The sequence below is a fragment of the Camelus ferus genome, chromosome 16, assembly GCF_009834535.1.
Source record: "Camelus ferus isolate YT-003-E chromosome 16, BCGSAC_Cfer_1.0, whole genome shotgun sequence".
NCBI classification, from domain to species: domain Eukaryota; kingdom Metazoa; phylum Chordata; class Mammalia; order Artiodactyla; family Camelidae; genus Camelus; species Camelus ferus.
The window spans coordinates 2338178-2358877 of record NC_045711.1 but is presented as its reverse complement, the minus strand read 5'-3'; the positions used below and the strand labels follow the sequence as shown (position 1 = coordinate 2358877).

At 38.4% G+C, this 20700-nt stretch overlaps 2 protein-coding genes and 1 long non-coding RNA gene across 12 annotated transcripts in view; 1 reads left to right on the top strand and 2 right to left on the bottom strand.

The window, feature by feature from the left end:
• The window catches only part of SYNRG (synergin gamma), a 78732-nt gene extending 71728 nt beyond the window's left edge, over nt 1-7004 (bottom strand). For 6 of the 10 annotated variants that reach the window (XM_032498285.1, XM_032498287.1, XM_032498291.1 and 3 more), the window contains exons 1-2: nt 6869-7002; nt 2258-2298 (exon numbers count right to left, since the gene is read on the bottom strand). In XM_032498285.1, coding sequence (XP_032354176.1) covers nt 2258-2298; nt 6869-6945 — 118 coding nt within the window. In that variant the 5' untranslated portion in view covers nt 6946-7002. Of the gene's footprint in view, nt 1-2257; nt 2299-6868 lie in introns of all 10 variants that reach the window. The other 4 variants (XM_032498292.1, XM_032498293.1, XM_032498290.1 and 1 more) reach the window with 3 other exon arrangements.
• A 1826-nt stretch (nt 7005-8830) lies between these two features.
• Nucleotides 8831-20700, bottom strand: part of DDX52 (DExD-box helicase 52) — a 19018-nt gene continuing 7148 nt past the window's right edge. The window contains exons 5-15 of the mRNA XM_032498295.1: nt 20495-20638; nt 19709-19820; nt 18842-18914; nt 18138-18341; nt 16893-16983; nt 15179-15301; nt 14897-15047; nt 14655-14730; nt 13292-13363; nt 12645-12737; nt 8831-10045 (exon numbers count right to left, since the gene is read on the bottom strand). Coding sequence (XP_032354186.1) covers nt 9988-10045; nt 12645-12737; nt 13292-13363; nt 14655-14730; nt 14897-15047; nt 15179-15301; nt 16893-16983; nt 18138-18341; nt 18842-18914; nt 19709-19820; nt 20495-20638 — 1197 coding nt within the window. The 3' untranslated portion in view covers nt 8831-9987. The remainder of the gene's footprint in view (nt 10046-12644; nt 12738-13291; nt 13364-14654; nt 14731-14896; nt 15048-15178; nt 15302-16892; nt 16984-18137; nt 18342-18841; nt 18915-19708; nt 19821-20494; nt 20639-20700) is intronic.
• LOC116669254 overlaps nt 18520-20700 on the top strand; it is a 20283-nt gene continuing 18102 nt past the window's right edge. The window contains exon 1 of the long non-coding RNA XR_004326587.1: nt 18520-18616. This is a non-coding gene — a long non-coding RNA (uncharacterized LOC116669254). The remainder of the gene's footprint in view (nt 18617-20700) is intronic.

The following is a 20700-nucleotide window of genomic DNA, read 5'->3' as shown; positions in this document are numbered from 1 at the left end:
AACTCTTCCAAGAGTAGAGGGAGATGAAGATTACATCCCTTCAGGGATTTAATAAATACTAAATGCCTACTGTATTTTAGGCACAGTTTGAGATGCTTGGTATAAAACAAAATCCCTACACAGCCTGAACACAAATTTCATTCTAATTTTGCACTGTACCTCAGATTACATCCATGCTGGCCCTAGGGTAAGGAACTTTTAATCAACTTTGATTTAAAATTGATTAAAAGTCTGGTAAAGTATACCATGTTTATCTTATGGAATCTGTGTACCTTCAAGGTTGTTTTTACACAGTTTAATTTCAGAAGCATGGACATCACATTTGTAGGTAACAATTATTAGTGGCAAGCTATTCATTTATTCATTCAATTATTTATTCAAATGCTGCATGTCACACACCATTCTAGGGACACAGCAGTGAACAAAACCGGTTTTTGCTCATACGGAATTTACAATGTAACTGGGGGAGACAGAGAATTAAAAAAAATCAGTGGATGTCAGGTGGAGATCGGGGAAAGGGAGAGCCAGGGAAAGGAGTGGTTGCTATTTCACAGGAGAAAAGGTTTCACTAATAGGGTGGCATTTAAGCAAGAACTTGAAGGACGTGAGGGAGTGTGCCATGCGGTAATGTGGGAAGAGTATTCTAGACAAAGGAACACCAAATGTGAAGGCCCTGAGGTGTCATGGAGAATTAGAATGCAGAGTGAATGTAGCATAGTAAGATGTTCTTTCTCTTAGGGTCTGTGACCCTAAGGACTTATCTATTTTCATAATTTTATTTAATTCTTGAATGGATAACTTAAAGATCTGGTACAACACTTAAAGGTATGAAAGCACACACAGTGAAAAATAACTCTTGTTTCTCTCCTGTCTCCTGTTCATCTACTTATGATCTTGTGGCCATTCTTCCCAGTCAGTTCCTTATGAATGCTTTCAGAAATAATAATTGCATAATTTAAATGATCAAAAAGCCCACTCTTACATTGTAAAAAAAAAAAAAATCTCAAAAACAATTCCAAATTCCAGAAGAAACAGTATCTTTTGGGTTCTCTTCTTGTCCTGTTCCTTTGCTCAAAATGTAGATTTGCACTTAAAAGTTTGTAAAAATGCAAAACAACGAAGCCACAATAATGAACACGAAACACTGTAACGCCCTCCTAAAGAACATCTCAAACCATTTGATCTAAATCTAGGACACATCTAATTACAGATAGCTTAAATAATATATAAATACAGCACTATGAAAAGAATGCATCTGACCCTTGGAAAAATTTACCTGAAACTCAACCTCCATCACTGATTACAGATGGAGACACTGACCATCTGCTACTGAGCCGCTCCTTATCATCCATCCCTGTGGTGACCTAGGAGTCTCTGTTTCTCCAGCAAGTCTATCATAGCCAGTCAACACTGGCTGTGTGAGAAGGGCCAGTTTTCAGAGCAGCTTGGCCTGTGGCGGGGAGGGGTTACACTGGAGGGGGAGAAGTGAGCAGAAAGAAGAGAAGGGCAGACACATTCTTCCTTCAGTGTTGTGTCCCCCAGGCACAGCAGCACGAGTCAAGATTATACCCCTTTGCTACTGTTTCCCTGAAGACAAAGCTAGAACTGATACTGGTGGGTCCTTGTCTGAAACCAAGAGAGAAGGGATATACCTAGTGGAGAAACTGCTATGAATAATACTCGGACTTAAAATAGTTTAAACTGTATCAGACTATGTGATCTCCTATGTACATGATTATGGTAAACCGAATTCACACAGAGAAAACTTAAGTATAAAATAACCAAAGACGTTCATTTATTCATTCAACAAGCATCCACAGAGGCCCTATTATCTTCTATCCTCATGCAGGGTACTAGGGATACTGATAAGCGTAAGGCAGACATAGCCCCCACCCTATCGAGTAACAATCTAGAAGACAGACAGGAGAAAGATGGCATTCAGAGAACTACAACTCTTTTCATTTTTGTCACCTGTTCTTTACTGCTCTTTTAACCCTGAAAGTCTCCTTCATCTCTGAGGTTAAATAACAATCTGTCAACACAAGGTTTGTAAGGTTGGGAGATGAGAAATGATCATTACTATTCCTCAAATTACACAATTTTTGAGAAATTTTAAGAGTATCTTTCATACAGGTTTAAGGCTGTAAGAAAATTTTACTATATATGGCAGCAAGAGAACTTTTTTACCCACTTAATCCCCAAGTTCAGAAACGTTAACAGTGAAAAATGAAAGTTTAAAACTCAAGCTTTCACATACCTTGAGGGGGTCTTATTCCACCTGCAACCGGAAACATAAAGCTGAAAGCAGAACAAAATATATCAGAGTCTTCAGGTGTACAAAGGTTTCAGATAAAACAGGTAATGTTCTACATAAATGACAGAAGTATAGTCAGGGCCCTGGCATTTGTTCTGCAGTCCAATACTGAATTATCCAGCACCAATACAGACTGACCGTCCACAGGACGCATGATCATCAGCATGTCAGTGCAGGGGGGAAATTTCTGAACTAGAAGACAGAAGACCTTGAAACTAGTCCTGGTTCTATCATGGTGTGACTTCTCTGGATTCCAATCTCCCCATCCACAAAATGAGAGGGCTGGATTAGATTCAGTTCGGTATTTATTGGGTGCCTACTACAGGAAAGGAATGAATTAGCTCAGAGTCTTGTGGAAGACACAGATGCAGGTTTTAACACAGGACAGGACGTGCTAAGTGCTGCGAGAGGTCCAGAACACTAACAGATGTGAGAAGGAAAAACTTAATGTGATGGGCTGTACTTGGGAAGTGTTGTGGAGATATCTTCCTAAGCTGAATCTTAAAGAGAGGCACACCATATAGCCTGAGCAAAAGCTCAGAGGCCAGAGCTGTAGGTGTGTTCAGAGAAATGATTTAAGGTTGAATATAAGATTTAGGTTTGGAAAAATAAGCAGATTGTAGAGGGCCTTTAAAGTGTTTGATTTTGAGTATTATATGACGTCAGAGTTCTTTTAGTTGTAGTAAAATATACATAATATAAAATTTTACCATTTTAACCATCTTTAAGTGTACAATTCAGTGGCATTAAGTACATCCACAATGTTGTACAACCATCACCATGATCCATTTCCAGAAGTTTTTCATCATCACAAATAGAAACTCTGTACCCATTAAACAATGACTCCCCATTACTTTCTCCCCTCAACCCCTGCTAGCCACTATTTTACTTTCTGGCTCAATCAATTTGCTATTCTAGCTACCTTATATTAACTGGAATCATATAATTCTTGTCCTTTTGTATCTGACTTACTTCACACAGCATTAACATTTTCCAGGTTCATCATGTTGTGGCATGTGTCAGAATTTCATTCCTTTTCATGGCTGAATAGCACTCCATCATATGTACGTAGCATATTCTGCTTATCCTTTAATCTGTTGATGGACAGTTGGGCTATTTCTCTACCTTTTGGCTGTTGTGAATAATGCTGATATGAACATTGGTTACAAGTATTTGTTTGAGTCCCTCTTTCAGTTCTTTTGGGTATATACATAGGAATGGAATTGCTTGCTGGGTCATATAGCAATTCTATGTTTACTTCTTGAAAAACAGCAGCTGCACCATTTTACATTCCCACAAGCAATGCAAAAGGGTTTCAATTTCTCCACATCCTCTCAAACACTTCTTTTTTTAGTTGACAGTTATCCTAAAAGGGTGAAGTGCTATTTCATTGTGATTGAGCTCTACATTTCCCTGATGTCAGAGTTTTAAGCAGTGAAATGATCAGAAATGCGCTTTAGGTTTCTCTGGTAATGGGGTATCGCAGGGAAAGCTTGAAGTAAAAAGAGCCAGCTAAGAAACTATCAAAATCATCTCCATAAGAAATGAAAAGGGCCATCACCAGAGTAATGGGAATGGGGAAAAAAAAAAAAAGAGATGAATGAGCTATTTAAAAGGAAGAATCAACGGGACCTGGCAACTGCCAGGAGGGAGAACAGTACTGAAAGAGCAGAAAGAGTTGAAGATGATGCTGAGATTTTGAGCCTGAGCAACTGCAAGGATTGTGAGGCTGTTTACTGAAAACAGGAGCCCGATGTGAGCAGGTCTGGGAAGACAGGTGGTAGGAGTGTGTTCATGAGGAGCAATCTAACAGGCAATCAGAAACGTAGCTCCAGATCAGGAGCACGGTCTACATCAATAATCACCAGTAATTATTTAGCAACCCAAACTACCCACTGACCTATGTACCAGCCATACAATTCTCTGAAACGTTTAGTAGACCGGTAACAGCAACACGCTTCCAGTCGCATTTCCCCACCTGCAGGCTCTACGGCTTCCCATGCAGCTCCTGCAGCACAGGCGGGCGGCATCTCCCTGAAGGACCACTTGATGAGGCTACTCCCAGGATTAAAATAACGTCAGATTCCTCCCTAAATTGAATTTCCTGAGTTTATATTCAAGTCCCTCTCTCCACTTTTAACATGACTTTTTCAGTTTTATTTCATAAGACTCTTCTCTCCCATCAGTGCCACAGTCCACCTGGCCTAGCTGCTGCTCCCTAGTGTTCACTAGGCCTTCCCTTCTCCGTGATAATCTCTTGACCCCTTCCTCTTCCTGGAAATGAGGCCCAGCTGAAATATCTCTTCTTTGCCTTCAATGTTGCTTGAATCCACAAATATTTACAGAAGGTTTTCTATGTACAGAATGTGCTAGAAGCAGTGGAAGAGAAAAAGATGAGGAGGCCCTTAAGGAGCTTACAGGAGCAGTAAAAAAAAAAAAAATGGACAAGTTCACAAAGGGTACAATTCCACAAGGATACATACTAATTAAGATCTTTCAATTGTTTTTTTCCTGCCATACTTGACTTAAAAAAAATTACACTTCTCATCTTTTGGGTAAATTGTGCCTTTTATATACAAGTCTACCATTTACTCTAAAGTAGCCCATTTAGGATACCAATCAAAAGTAGGCTAACATTAATAAAGTTAGCAAATGCCAATGCTTTTTGTTTAGTAGTCTCTTAGAACCGAGACAAGTATCTAAGAAATACGGTAAATTATAGTTCATGGATTTTCTCGATTAAAAGATAAGAGATGCCTGGTTCTTTTTCTTTTTCCCTAAAATATACTTAGGCTACCAACCATAATGTTAGCTTCCTTATAAAATAACCTCAGCCAGCACCACTGCTCTCTAAAAACCGTATTTTTTCTTTATTGAGCAAACAGCTTCTCGGCCTCAGAAAGTTTCCAATGTAAGTAATAATTACCGTACATTTTTCAAGGTAAGGATGATTTTTCTCTCCTATATACCCTCTAGAGTTTAAGAATGCAATGTTACTAAAACTAAATTTTAAAGATGAAAGAAAATTTAAAGTTAGTCATTCTAATTTCTATCACAATTCAGGCCATCTTTATAAAAAAATTGTGTTCATGGACCAATGATGTTAAAATACTATAAACTAAGGGGAATGATCCACTCAATTTTCTGCACCCAAGGTCCTCCCCACCAGAAATAAAACCAAAAAATTCAAACCCAAACAACACCAAATACCCAAAAAACCTGGGCCTAGAATGCCAAATTCTTTTAAGTTTGTATCTTCCCAGAACTTCGTGCCAAGATTAATCACATACTTGATCAAATTAATGCCACTCAAGAACATTTTAGAAACTGTCACCACAGTCACAAAGGAAAGAGATTATTACATATTTGTCTCCTCTGACCAGAAACTGACTTATATGTCAAACTAATAAAACAGTAGAAATCAGAAAACAAAAGAGAAAGAAAACAGTTTTAAATCTAAAGTGAAAGATGTGGAGAGAAAATGAAAAATGGGGTTGCACACAGGTGGTTTATTGAAAAAGCGACTGACTGTTTTTTGCCCTACCATACATATAAGCATCTGCAGGAGGTGATGACTTCAAAGACTTCACACTTTTGTAGTGTTCACGAGTCTAAAATTAAAACACTGCATATCAAAAAACTAACACTTCGTTTTCCAAAAATAACTTAGGATGCTGAAGATAAAAAGCTAAAATTATCTCCAAATGTATATAAACTACGGGTTGACTAGCAAAACACAATCAGACTAAGTCATTACACAAGTGGGATGAAAACTTCCGTTTGATGAAAACTTCCCGTTATCAAGTATTTCCTTAAACGATGAACCTGTCAAGTTGCAAATGTTCATTTCTTTTATCGTTCTAGGTAGGAGAACCCCTGGCAATTTGTAGCAGAAATATGACAGGGAGTAAATTTGTTTCAAGGCTAAGTAAAAGTCTGGAAGCTTTGTTCTGATACAACTGCGTACGTGCTGTTTAACAATTATTCTTTAATAAGGAGGCAAGTGTTGAGTTACCTTTACAAGAATGCTATTTACTAATTCAAAAGACTTCAAATTTTCCTGCTGCTTCTCGCGTGTTAAGGAAATAAATGAAAAGGACAGGACACTGTAAGAGGAGAAAGACAGTGTATACACACGCGCGCGCACCTTGGAAACACTTCTCCAGCTCTGTGAACAGATTTTCCAGAGCCCCTAGTCAAACCCTGGGCAAATCTCTGGTCGTTTCAGACCCAGCCAGGGTTTAGAAGCGAGGCCTCGGGGTTCCTCCTTTATCCAGCCCGGCCGACGGGACCCTCGCCTCCCCCTCCTTTCCTCCCCGCTCGGCCCCAGCAGCCAGCGCCCCCGAGCCTGGAAGACCGGAGTCGGGCGCCCAGGCTCCATCTGTCCCTTCGGCCTAGGTCCCCGGAGGACGACTCTTCTTCTCCCGCAGCCCAGTTCCAGGGGAAAAGGGGTCGGCGCGGGCGAAAATGGCCCTAACAGCCGACCACCCGATGCCCGTGCCGGGCCAGCCCTGCGTCTGCGAGGCGCGTCCCGGCCCAGCTCTTCGCACCCACCTGCCTCCTCCGGCGGCCCCCGCGCCAGCTCCCGCGGCCCCGCCGCCTCCAGCTCCCGTTCCCGGCCGCAGCGCCATCTTGCTCCGGGCCTGCCGCCGCCACCGCCTCCCCAGCAGCTGTCAGGAGAGCCACTTCCGGGGCAAACGCCGGGCCCCACCTCGCCGCGGACTGGGCGACGGGGCGGGGCCGCGCGCCCACGTGACGCCCCGCGCGCGGGGGAGGAGCCGCGCGCCCGCGTCACGTGACCCGGCTGCCGCCGCGGGGCCCGCCAGGTGCAATTCTCGTTCTGGGTCTGGTGCGGCGGTCTGCGCCCCGTTACAGGGAAGCTGATTCATTCTCCCGCAAGGCTCTGTGGAGGGCCCAGTTGGCCGGCGAGCTGCTAGGCGTCGTCGTTGCTCAGATTGAAAAACCATCATCTTGGTTTAGTGAAAAGAGTAGCTTGTCTTTTTTTTTAAACTGGATGGTGGGTACACGGGTGCTTTTTTGTTGTTGTTGTTGTTACTCTTTACGCAAGGAACAGATGGATCCAAAATGCCCCTTTGATAGCTTCACAGCGCTAGTAATAAGCTCTACTTTTTCCGTGGAACTCGGCAGCTTCCTTTTGGTACGCACCCAAAAAAGCTAAAGGTATTTAGCCACCTGATAATCCGTATTTTTCCTACATTCGCAATCAGAGCCAAAACAGTGTTTGGAAGCGGTTCATTGCTCTGAATCTATCTAGCCATATTTTTACTGTGATTTCCCCCCCCCCAAACTACTGTAAGTAAATGTGAAAGTTGAATGTAGACTTTTTCAACCCCTCAGGTAGAGTTTGTTTACTAGCAAGTAACAGATTCTAATTAGCTTTATCTTTTAGTCTTCCTTTTAGGGTTTTTACAAGGAAACAATTTGACGTTATTGTTTATTGGGCACAAATCACTGGTCGGGAACTTTACTGTGTTTTTTCAAATCCTTAAAGTCCCTAAGAGTTACTGTTGACATTTCAGATAAGAAAACCCCGATTACAAGAAACTAATTTACCCAGCTCACACAGCTGCAAAGCAGCAGGACCAGGATCCAAATCCAGATGTTTGACTTCAAAGTCCTTGCTCATTTCAACTAAAGCCAGCTATTTATCACTTTATCATAATTGTCCACTAATTTCATTCCTTCCCCTCTTTAGAAGAGACTGTGTAGCGGATGTTCCCATTGATATAAACTGATATACTAAATTCAGTATTAATCCATTAACTAACCAAATTGATACAGGTTTTTGTAGCCACTTTAAGGATGGGTGGTTACACAGGAGAAAATACTGAGAACAAGAGGGAAAAAGTCAAATGAAAGGAGTATATCAAAGATCACAGAAGACATGATTTTTGTTTCTGCCTGGAGTACTTTGTTTTCCTTTACTTATTGACTGTTACATCTGTAAGACCCAGGATGTCAGCCTTCCATGACATATCCAGTCCAGGTTAGATGCTCTCCTGTAACGCTTCAGCATCGTGGCTTTATGTTTAACACAGCATTTACTACATTCTTTGTTCCTTTGCTTTATCCTCAACACTACACTGTAAGGGCACAGACTATGTTATCAAGCCTTGTATTCCTAACCAAATACATAATGTTTGTTTAAAGAGAAGTTATAACATGTCAGGCACAGTGCTAGGTACTCCTAATCTTGAGACATAGTTGGTATTACCATCAGTTTCACAAATGAAAAAACAACCTCTGAGAAATGAAAAAAATTATTCAAACAACTGGTAAATGGGTAGTACCAGCACACAGAAGTCCAGAATATATTTTGAGTCAAGGATGTGTTTGCGAGTACAAACAAACAAAAAAATCACAGGCTTGTATTTCTTGCACCTTGCAGCAAGAGGTCTCTATTTACATAAATTCTGAAGATGACCAATTTTTGTCCTATCTAATATATTTAAGTTGGAGTCTACCTGTCCTGACTCGAGAATAAAAGACTGAGACTAAAGTAAATAAATAAGTTTAATTCAAGTGCTGCTGAGAAAAGGTTATCTATATAGTATTACAATATGATAATAACTAACATTCCTGTTAGGTACCATTCCAAGTAACTTACAGGTATGAAGTTGTTGTTTTATTCCACTGTACAAAACTAGCAACTGAGAGAAATCTGCTAAGAGTGAGTAGTCTCCATCACTGTATAATCATAATCCTGTACCTTTGGCAGAGACCTGTGTACTAAAGGATGAAGGGCCATAAAGCCTCAGGAAACATCAGCTGTAAGAGAATGGGGCCAGAGGTATATCAAGTAACAGGAACATTCTTCCTTATCAGGATAAAATGTTTATCAGTTTTTGAGCAAAGTCATCTCGAATGGAAAGAGATAGGAAAGAACATGGCTAAATGACAGAAAATGAAGAAAAGGAGAGGCTGACCATAATCTTATAGTTGCAACATTATGACAGGTACAGTATGAGCTATGTTACCGGTGAGGGATAAGATATTTAATAGACCAAAGAATTTAAAATCCTAGGGAACTTGAATAACCAGCCACATAAGAGGCATTTCGTTGTGGCTCATACCACAAAAGGCCACCAACAAATTAATGAAATAGTGAAATAATTGAGCAGTAGGTTTATTCTTGTTAGACAGCCCATGCTGCTTCTTGTGCATTCAAAAAAACCAACAAACCAAGAAACCAAAAAAGAAAGGAAGGAAGAAAGGAGGGGAAAAAAAGCAAGTGGGAAGGGGCATTCAATCGCAAAGCTTTACTTTGAAATGTGGTTCCAGATGCCTCTCCACAGCATTCATGACACCTTCCTTCACACTTGAAGGGAAAAATCCATGAGTTCACCACATTTGGGTGTTGTTATTTTTAGCATAAGCATTTGTTCTTCTATAAGAAGTATCTCTCTGGATTCAAACCACACAAATTTCAATGAATGTTATTTCCATTGTATAATCACTTAAAAATGACCTACAAACTGAACTTGACATGATGCGCTGATAATTTAGGATCATTTTTCACCAGTCCGGTGTTCTTGTGGTTCATTTCAAATGTTTGGTACAGGTGATTATAAGATGATGTATTCCATGAAAACAACATTCATACTGGAATCATAAAATTACATTTGTGAGACAGTCTTTTTGAAAGTCTGTTTTTAACTTTTGTCCTCAGGAGCTACTTTCTTCTTGCTCTTCTGACCAGTGACCTTTTTCCTGTGACAATGAAAGGGAAGTTGAATTAGAAATTTTAGTTAAAAAAAAAAAAAAAGAAAGAAATTTTAGATATAGGTACTCTCCAAAACTCCACCAGTGTAATAAATACTGAAATCTACCATATAATCAAGTATATGAGGCACTAGGAAGACAAAGATGCTTTAGACATGGTCTTTCTAAAGAAAATCATGAACACTTAAGTGAGATAGAAACATCACAACAAACTACACTACAACATGCCATAAAAGACATATTCTGGTCCTGGCCTAATAGTAAGAGTTCACATCAAGTGCTAGATGCTGTTATAAGTGCTTTACATGTATCAACTTAGGTCATCTTCCTAACTTATGAAAAAGATTCTATTATCATCCTCGTTTTACAGATGAGGAAAATGAGGTAGAGTGGTTGAGCAACTTGCTAATAAATGTTAGACATGAACTTTTGACAGTCTGATTTTAGAGTCTGGTGAATCAGCTAAGTGTTAACACAGGAAAAGGAGAAAAGTTTTGAGAAAATAATCAATATGTGCAGACTATTGTATAGTAATACAAAGTTCTTGGAGGTATATTAACTCATTTACCCCTCAACCAACCTTGAGTTGAGGAGTTGGCAGAGTTGGTATTATTTATATAACTATTCCTATTATATATCGGGGGAAAGGGGCTTAAGAGAGGTGAAGTGACTTGTCCAAAATCACACAGGAAAAGGTGGTATGAGAGCCAGTTCTTCTGGCTCCGAATCCAATCCCCCCCACCTCCCACTACAGCTGGTTGAGTTTGCAGTGCCTGAACTGAGGTCCACTGGGCAACAGGATTCAGGTTTATAGCTCAGCTAAGAAGCTAGGCCGAAAGATATGGATTAATAGTTATCAGCATAGAGCTGAGGCCACAGATGTGGGTAACATCATTAAAACATCTATAGTGGAGAAGTAAGACAGAGTCAAATCAGGTCTTGTTTGTATCTATGTTAAGAAGTACAGCCTTTAAATGGTAAGAAAATGGAGAGTCAACCAAAGCATCTTTAAGCAGGGAACTAGTGACAAGGTTTATACCAAGTGTCCTCAGTCTTTGTGGAACTTTAAGTTTCAATAACCTCAGAGCATAAAAGCCACAAACTTACAAAAATCAACAATTAGAGTGTAATTACCTAAAATACCAATATTTCTTATTAAAATTCAACATAGCCACGATCTCATGCTCTAGTTGATTTTGGACCTTCGTAAAAACTTTCATCAGCTGCTGCTCACTGCCTGAAAGGACTGCACTTCGAATCATAAGCTTTAAGATCACCCAAAGAATGAGGTTCTGATGCAGTGCCACAATTCTGAAGCGGCCCACCACAAGAAAAAGTCAAATGAGACAGGGAAGGAGACCAAGCAGGGCAACCTTCTCTACCAATCCAGTGGTCTAAGTGTCACTCAGGAACTGTTACCACAAAGAATTGAAATTAAAAAATGTATTAAGAATGCACGAAAGAACAAATGACATTAAAATAACTTTCAAATGATACAATTGTATAAGTTTGCCACATTTTTTTCTCCCCAAGTTATTAAAGTTTAAAACCACTAAAACTTTGGGACACTCTGCACACTCTATGTACCTGGGCTGAACATGACTTCCCACAGTCAACGCGAATCGTCAGGCAGACTCTCACTCGGAAAGAATGCGCACTCCAGTCTTCTCGCCTTTCTTCACCTCCTTCCTTCTATGTGCCTGAACTTCACCTATCCTTGAAGACAGTTCTACCTCCTTGAAACTTTCTGGAACTACACCAATCCATAATGATGTTTCCCTTCTCTAAACTTCTATTTTATTTAGAAGTTATTCTCTACATTTTTTCATGTGCATTAATCTCCTTTCCCCAGCTTCAGGAGAGGATTCTCATTTTACATCCATTCATACACCTTACTACCATCAAGTACCTCGCAGGTCAACAGGACTTGGTAAATGCCTAACACATTGTATGTGTTACATATTAACTGGTACTGACAGAATTTGAAGCGTGTCATTTTCCTTAAATAGCGGAAAGAATAGTACTGCTCAGAATATTTTAGCTTACCCCTATCAAATCAGGTAGCTTCCTGGGAGTGACAGGCAAAAAAGGTAGTCCTGTGTGGATGTTAAAAAATCTATACCTTAAAATCCTCAAAAACTCAGATAAACCACTAAAATTTACCCAAGTCATACTGTTCAGAGGTGTTACAATGTGCTTCTGCATAAGCCTAAGGTCTTAATGAAACCCTACCCAGAATGTGGGGCTTCAAGGAAGACCCCATCAGTGGGAGTCAGTAGTCCTAACTACCGGCCGCAGGAGTATGCTCAGGTGCAGGCCGTGTGGAGATGGTGGACAGTGCAACTCTAATTCACAGTGAACTGAAACCATATTTTCAAAGACGGAGGAAAAACAGATCGCTAATATGCGCATACAGAAGAATTCCAAGCTCCCAAATCATAGGCAACCAAAGATATATTACTTTTATTACATTTTATAATGGACTGTAGACCTATCAGTTCCACTTCTAAAAGTTTAGCCCACGGGAACATAATGCCTACTGTAACTATACGACCGAGCCAGACAGTCCCCTTCCCCATATACTTACTGTGTATCCTTAGCTTTTTCTAAAAAATATTTTGGAGTTGTACTAATGCTCTCTCTCTCCAAAGGCTTCTTAATCATCTTTTTCTTTTGTTTGCTGCAAGTTACAAAGTAAGAGAAAAAAGAATTGAACTAAGTGCAACTTAGTTTAAAAGAGCTAAAGCTAAAACTAGTTTAGATTCTTGGTCACAAAATTCATTTCTTTTATCCAGTTTCCAGTGACACTGTATCCACTTTAATATACTAGGTAGACTAACAGAGGTAACCCAAAGGGATGATAAATTCAATCAATTTTTAAAAGGCACTGATTATGATTAAAGTATGTCTTTTGTCACTCTTGTATCCTATACCAACAAACACTAGAGTTTGATTTCGGCCAATTAACTGCTTTTTACCAGTTTTATGAACTAAAACAAAATCTAAGCCTATTTTACCCATATTGAATAATATTGAAAAAATTTGAATACATAAAATTTCAAGGATTAAAACCTGACAAGGAAAGAACATACAGCATTAACAAACATTTAAAAGGAAATTTATCTTAAAATGTTCTAAAGGGAGTAGTAGTGTTAGAACAATAATGTAGAAGAGTATGAAAGCAAGAATGTATATGCAGAAAGAGAGAGGCTCCAGGTAAATTCAAGACTGTACCTTAGTAGTTTTTGGAAACCTTTTATGTATTCTGGTACAGGACATCCAGCCTGCTGTATAACATTGGCAACACTGAAAAAGACATCCATAAATATAAATTTGTATCTTACCAGACTGACGTTTATATACTTAAACCCTTTGCACAATACAAGAGCAACTAAAATACAAAAACAGGAAGGTATTCTGATATACTGTCAATTATCACTAGATGCAATCACATTGGATTATGGAGAGAACTGTCCGCTGGACTGAAATCAATGCATTGATGAATAATTTTAGACAGCAGCTTATTTCTACTCAACATTTATCAAGCCCAAAAAAGCTACTAGGCCCTGTCTTGAATGAGACACTGACTGAAGTCAGAGTCAAACTTAAATTTGTGAAATGATAGTGCTTATTATGGGCTTAGCATTGTCTCAAGCTTCTCATGTATAGTAACTTCCTCAATCCTTACAACCCTTTGTAGTAAATACTATCATTATCCCCATTTCCCAGATGCAAAACTTAGGTGCAGTTACACTGAAATGGGGTTCATCAGATTCACATGCTTGCAGTCCCTGAGGAGAACTTAGGTGAATCTAGGCTGTTGGAATATACCCCTGCTACCCATCATGGAAGTCTGCTCAAAGCAAAACCAAGGCTGACAGAGCCAAGGCTCAGAAGGCGCAAATCAAAATCTTTGCCAAAACTGATACATAGATCAAAGTACAAACTGCCTCCATCCATAACTCAATTTCATTTGTCACAAATGTGAAATGTTGTCAATTATCATCAGCCTAAAATTTCTATAGGCAACCAAAATGTAGGACACTGAAGTTCTATATTAAAATCTATGATGATAGGCTGAATTAAGACTTGAGATTCTAAAAGTATATCTATCGTAAGTTACCCAGGCTTCAAGGGGCTACAATTGAGTAATACTGGGGTGTGTTACTAAAATAATTCTTCCTACACGACAGGTGATCTTGGGACTAAATATAACACTCCATCTGCCCCTAAGAGTAATGGGAAGAATACATCATAGTAAGAGATCATTCTGACTGGGCCAGAGACTCAGGGTTAACTTTAAACTATTCATTACTCCAGAAACCTTAACATTACATTGTAAGTAATAACTGATGGCTAGTGGGAGAATTCGGCAAGTCTGAAACTTAATAAATATTCCACTGTGAATATTTCCAAAATCTAATAATCGAAGGGCAAAAACAAGGCCTTTTGATCATTTTTCTTTTTCTCACAGCTAAAATGTGGTTGATTAGTATCATAACAGAGTTTGAAACACAGCCATTTTGTAATTATCCATTAATTGTGTATAATTGATCAATTTTGCCAACTTAATACTAAGTTATCTCCCCTAATTTACCTTCGTAATAATGGTTTATCATCTTCTGTGAAAAATGTAACAGCTTTTCCTCTATGCCCTGCTCTTCCAGTTCGACCTAAGAGAAATCATACCATAAATTAAAAACTTGTTTGGGGGAATGAGACTTTCAAGATTCACATATAAAACTCACTGGATTTCCACAGCACTAAAAAACGAGCAAGCTGAAGGGAAGAGCAGAGGTGTTAAGGCAGACTAGTGAGGGGCTGGGGCACACAACTCACCTATCCTGTGGATGTACTCCACTGAGCTGGTTGGAAAGTCATAGTTGATCACCAAGTTCACACCTTTAAAATCAATCCCTCTGGCCAGCAAGGCTGTACAAATAAGAACCCAGATTTTTCCTGCTCTGAAGCTGTGGACTGTGTTATCTCTCTGGTTAACAGAACATATATGAAATGTTTTAGTACCACTCTAGGAATGGAAAACAAGGACTTCATAAATTTAATGTCAATTTAAAAATTTAGTTATTCTTTATGGCTTTGAAAGTATACATGTGACTTTACCTGTTGCTGCGTTCTGTCTGCATGAATAACATCCACGTTAATACCTTCATATATGAGCTCATGAAAAAGCTCCTTAGCCCTCTCAATGGACTGAACAAAAACAAGAACTGGTGGACTGAAACCCTGAAAGAAAGCACACATAACCCATAGGAAAGAATATAACTGCAGTATTTCATATGATTTTAGTTCACAAAATGACAATTCAATTTAGAAATTGCCAAATTTCCTAGACCAGTGGTTTAAATCTGCCTCTTTCTTCCTCACCATCCACGCTCTACAATGGATTCTTTCCATTCAACTTGAATGTACTCTCCATCTTGCTAATCTCAATAACCTTGTCTAAGTAATCCCTCTTCACTTTCTACAGCAATGGGTGTCCACTCCTTGAAATAATTATCTCTTTGCTTCTGTGCCTCAGAACTTTTTTGTTTCTTCTTAAAATATAGTAACTGTCATTTTAAGACATTATTTATCCTAACTGTGGGTATTCCACCAAAGCTTAGTCCTTGGTTCTCAGTTCTCTCAATATAATCTTATCAAGTTATATAAAATCTCAGTTATCAACTACCAGCTCTAAATAAATAATTTTTATATTTATACTATCAAAACCCCTCCTCTCTCAAACCCTTTCCACACACCCTTTCAGAGTCTAATGAAGCTACAAAGCTTTCTAACCACACATCCACACAAAATCTTACGTATAATTTCAAAAGGTTCACAGAATTCCTCAAGCTTATACAAGGCTAAAAATCCCTGATGTATAATCCCATGTGAGTATCTGTGAAAACCTTAAATTTCCTATTGACAAATAAATTTCATTAAGAACATTAGTAAAACTAACACATATAGCATTTATTATGTGCCAAGAACTACTAAGTATTAACTCATTAATAAAACAAAACCCCACACTCCAGTGTCGTATTCATTCTACAGTGCCCCAGTTCTGTAAGAAACCAGCAGGGGGTGGGGGGAGGTTAAGGGGGCAGATTTATGCAGGCATTCTTCGTTTTACTGCACTTCACGCTGTGTTTTGTTTTGCTTACAAACTGAAGGTCTGCGGCAACCCTACATCAAGCAAGTCTATTGGCACCATTTTTCCAACAGCACATTTGCTCACTTCATGTCTTTTTTAATAATTTTTTAGTTTTAATAATTTACACAGTATTTCTAACTTTTTCATTTATTATATTTGTTACAGTGATCTTTGATGTTACTACTATGACTTGTGGAAGTTCAGATGATGGTTAGCATTTTTTAGCAATAAAGCATTGTTTAATTAAGGTACGTACATTGCTTTTTCTGACATAATGCTATTGCACACTTAACAGACTACAACATAATGTAAACATAACTTTTATATGCACTGGGAAGCCAGAAAATTCCTGTGACTCGCTTTATTGCAATGCTGGCTTTATTTCCGTGTTTGGAACCAAACCCACAATATCTCCGAGGTCTGCCTGTATGCAGATGTGGAAAAAGGAGGCTTCCAGGGCATCAGGTAGGTCTTTTCCTAGCCTACCCCAAGCTGGGAACAGAAAACTTACTATCCTCTAAAAGGTGAGCCTCTCCCCTTTGAGACAAGAGCTGGCCCGATGTGCTTACTGGTTTACCACTGGATTACTAAATATGATACAGGAATAGCACTCAAGCCTCCACTAGTAATATAAGGCTTGGTGAACTTTCTCAAAATTCAAGAATGTAGTCCAAATTATACCTTTTTAACAAGTTCTCTCATGGCCAGAAGTTTTCCAGTCTCAGAGCCAACAAAGAGAAGCTCCTGTTCTACAGTCTCTACAGCAGAATTCCTGAGAAGAAAACATAACCTTGTAGTTTGCAAGAGCCAATTTTTGTTTTCCCCACAAATTCTAAATCAGTGAAGAAATTTACACACAACTCCAAAAGAATAAACTTTTCCACTGTCAATGTAAGTATTAATTACTTATATTTTAACTTAAAGACAAAGTTGTTATTTTTAAATGTTTTGTTCTGATTATGAAAATGTTATCTCAAGAAAAATTTTAAAAGATAAACAATAAAATGAACTGCCCACAATTCTACCATTTTAGAATAAACTTTGACATTCTGTTGTGTTCTAGTCATAAATTTTCATGTGTCTAATTATTTACTTACAAAATCTTTCTAAAAATAAAATTACTGGGTAAAATGAGAATGTTTAAAGGTTGTTACCACATATGGCTAAATTTTTTTCTTAATGATTAGCAAAGGTTTATTTATAGACAGTTGGAGGAGGGTATCTTAAGGGTTTCTTAACAGTCCATAAGCCATTACAATACATAGTATTATGTCGCAAATATTTTTTCCATTCTGTTATCTGCCTTTACAATTGTATTAATGGTGAATTTTTTCTGTTTTCTCTTTATACACAGGATTTTTAAGTTTAAAGTAGACAAGATATTCTTTACTGTTCCATGTGGCTTCTTTTTTACTTAACATGGTATTATTACAAGCACTTTTTCATATAGCTACAATCTTCACTCTTACCATTTCATGGGTTGCATTATAGTCTATCAATGGCAATATAATTTCTTGGAACTTTTTTCTATCCATTTAGCATAAATGCTCCCCAAAATAATTTTTAAAGGAATTATAAATCAAGTGGCTCAGTAACATCAGCTTCCTTCTCTGTGCCCCTACTTAGTTAAGTCATCAAAGAAATTAAACCCTTTCGGTGGCTACAGAGCTCACGTCATAATTTCTGGATGGAAAATATCAACTAAAAGCATGATGACAGGAAGATTCACATGACAGTATGAGAATCTTCCTTTGGAGTACTCTAAAAGAGAAAATCCTTAATCAATCTTGACTTTAAATAATATGTTTCTTTCAGTAAAATTCTCTCCAGTACTAATCTTAGGCCACACAACCTATCTCCTTTAGTCTAAAATAATGACTTGTATTTTTACAAGAAATCAGTGGGATTACATGGAAGAACAATTACCTTGCTCCAATGGATACAGTAATGACATTGTCCAGGTTGAGTTTGCACCACTGCTCAACATCATATGCAAAAGTTGCACTGAACATAGCTCTTCTGACCTTGTGGGATGTGCAGGCCAAAAAAATGGAAGCCAGCTGGTCTCTGAACCCAGTTTTGCCATCTTCAAACAGTTTATCTGATTCATCTACTACCAGCCACTCAACACTAAGAAATAACAAAAAAAAACTTAGGGGTATTGAACTGAAGGATCCAAGACACTTCACTAAATTGTAGGGACACATGAAGAAGTCAAACCACGGTGATACTTCTCAGATCTACATATCATACTAGAAAGAAAAGTAAGCAGGAAAGAGGTAAAAACAATACAAACATAAATTAGTGCACCTATTCCATCAGCCTCAAAGATATGAGGTTCCATTAGCAACGACATAAAGAGTTTTACATAAACCTTATGAACTCCATCACCATTGCTGAAAGATGTGAAAATTTCTAGGGGAATTCTGGACTACCTGCTTATCAGACTCTGCTGACCTTCTTCCAGACCAGATAGTTACTTTTCTATGAGTTTAATAAAAACCATTATTCTCAGTACCAATATTGGAAGTTGGCAGATAGCAAGCTCCAAAGGGCAATTCAAGTAATTGAAGACAAAATATAATCAACTAAGTGAAAAACACACATAAAAGACATAACCTTATCTGTACCTTGTTAACTCTATTCCTGGAGGATCTTGCTTTAATAAATAGATTAGTCGATTTGGAGTAGTCACAAGAATATCTATAGGAAAAACAAATGGTAAAAGTTGCAAAAACAAGATTCGTCCCTCTTGAACTAGGGGAGTAAGCCTCCTGAGTTGCAGCTAATAACCTCAAGTGGGGAGCAGGCGGAGTGGGTATACATGCTACCCCGACAACACAAAGTTCTTCCTTATCAGTAAGCTAACATACATATTTTTTAATCCATCATAGCACAGACTATATCCATTACTCTCCTTTTATATATTTGATCTGCCTTCTCAGCTTCTAAGAGACAAGAATGTTATAATCCAACAGTTTAGTTTGCTTTTCAAACATGTGTCTGTTTTTCAGGAAAATACTTTCCTTTCAATGCAGTTTTACTCAGATGATCAAGATAAAAGAAAAATAAAGCAGATTAAAAATCATAGAATAAAGCAGGGATTCTCAGCCTTGGCACTACTGACATTTTGACCCAGATGGACTCTTTGTTGCTGGAGGCTGTCCTGTGCATTGTAGGATGTTTGACAGCATCCTGGGCTTCTATTCCTATACTAGTAGCACCCCTCCCCAGCTGTGACAACTTAAAATTTCTCCAGATACTGCCACAGATCCCTGGGGTGGAAGGGTGAGGTGGCGATGAGGGGCAAAATCACATCTAGTTGAGAACCACTGGTATATATTTATATAACTACTGGATGGGAGTGGGAAGGAGAGCTCTTCCAGCTTCTCTAAAAATCAAACTAACTATACTTTAAAAACTTTTAGGTGGCAATTAGGATATTTGTAATTTCCAAATCCCTTATAAGCTCTATACCTCAAGGATGAACCCCTTACCAAATTTCTTGGATGATTTAGGTCCAAATTTCTTGGCTGCAACTGCTGCTTTGTGGATCATGTGTATCCTGAATCCTGTTCCCTCAGATATTTTTACTAACTCTCGGTGAATCTAAAACAGAAAATGATTAACCCGGCTGCTAAAGTACTTGGATAAAGTGTACAGTCTCTTTTTCCTTATTAACAAAATAAATCTATTATCAACCCATGAATTTCTGAAATTAAACCCTTAATAATCTGTAAGTTAACCTGGAATCTCAGCATTTTGGAACCTGAATGCCTAATAAGATTCAGTAGCTTCTTCAGGTCTAGTAAACTCGTTCTAAGAGATAAAATCAAAACTCTTCCATTCCGTTACACATTGTTTTTAGAATGCAGTACTGTTACAAAACTATTTCATACCTGGCATGTTTTTTATATTAAGCTCACTGGGAGGGTGGAGCAGACCACTGTATAGTTCTACTTTCTGAAAAACTGACATGGGCTTTCATTTTTCTAGGTGAGAAAAATAAGTTTTAGAGAAGTATATATTACAATATCCTTCCAACTTTAAGGAAGAGCTTATACCAAAGTATTAATGTTAAGATCATCATGTTTTAGAAAATTACAAGACTTAAAATGACCTGCCCATATGCAGTAAGATACAGAAAAGTGTGTTTTCTACAGAATACTTAACCATGACAAAGACACGGGCCTTACTCTCTTGAGACCTTTTTACTACCCTCAAATAAGAAAGATGACTGGAGCAAATACAAACACATCCTCTTCAGAAGCTACAAGTCATACCTGGCTGGCAAGTTCTCGTGTTGGTGATATAATCAGGGCTCTGAAGCCTTTATTTGTGGGTTGTTTCAGCTGCATTAAAATAGGAATGCTAAAAGCTAAAGTCTTTCCAGATCCAGTAGGAGCAGAAGCCAGAAGTTCTCGACCCTAAAAACAGTATGTTAAGAAAAGGAAGAGTACATAAATTTTGCAGAGCCTGGTCAAATAAC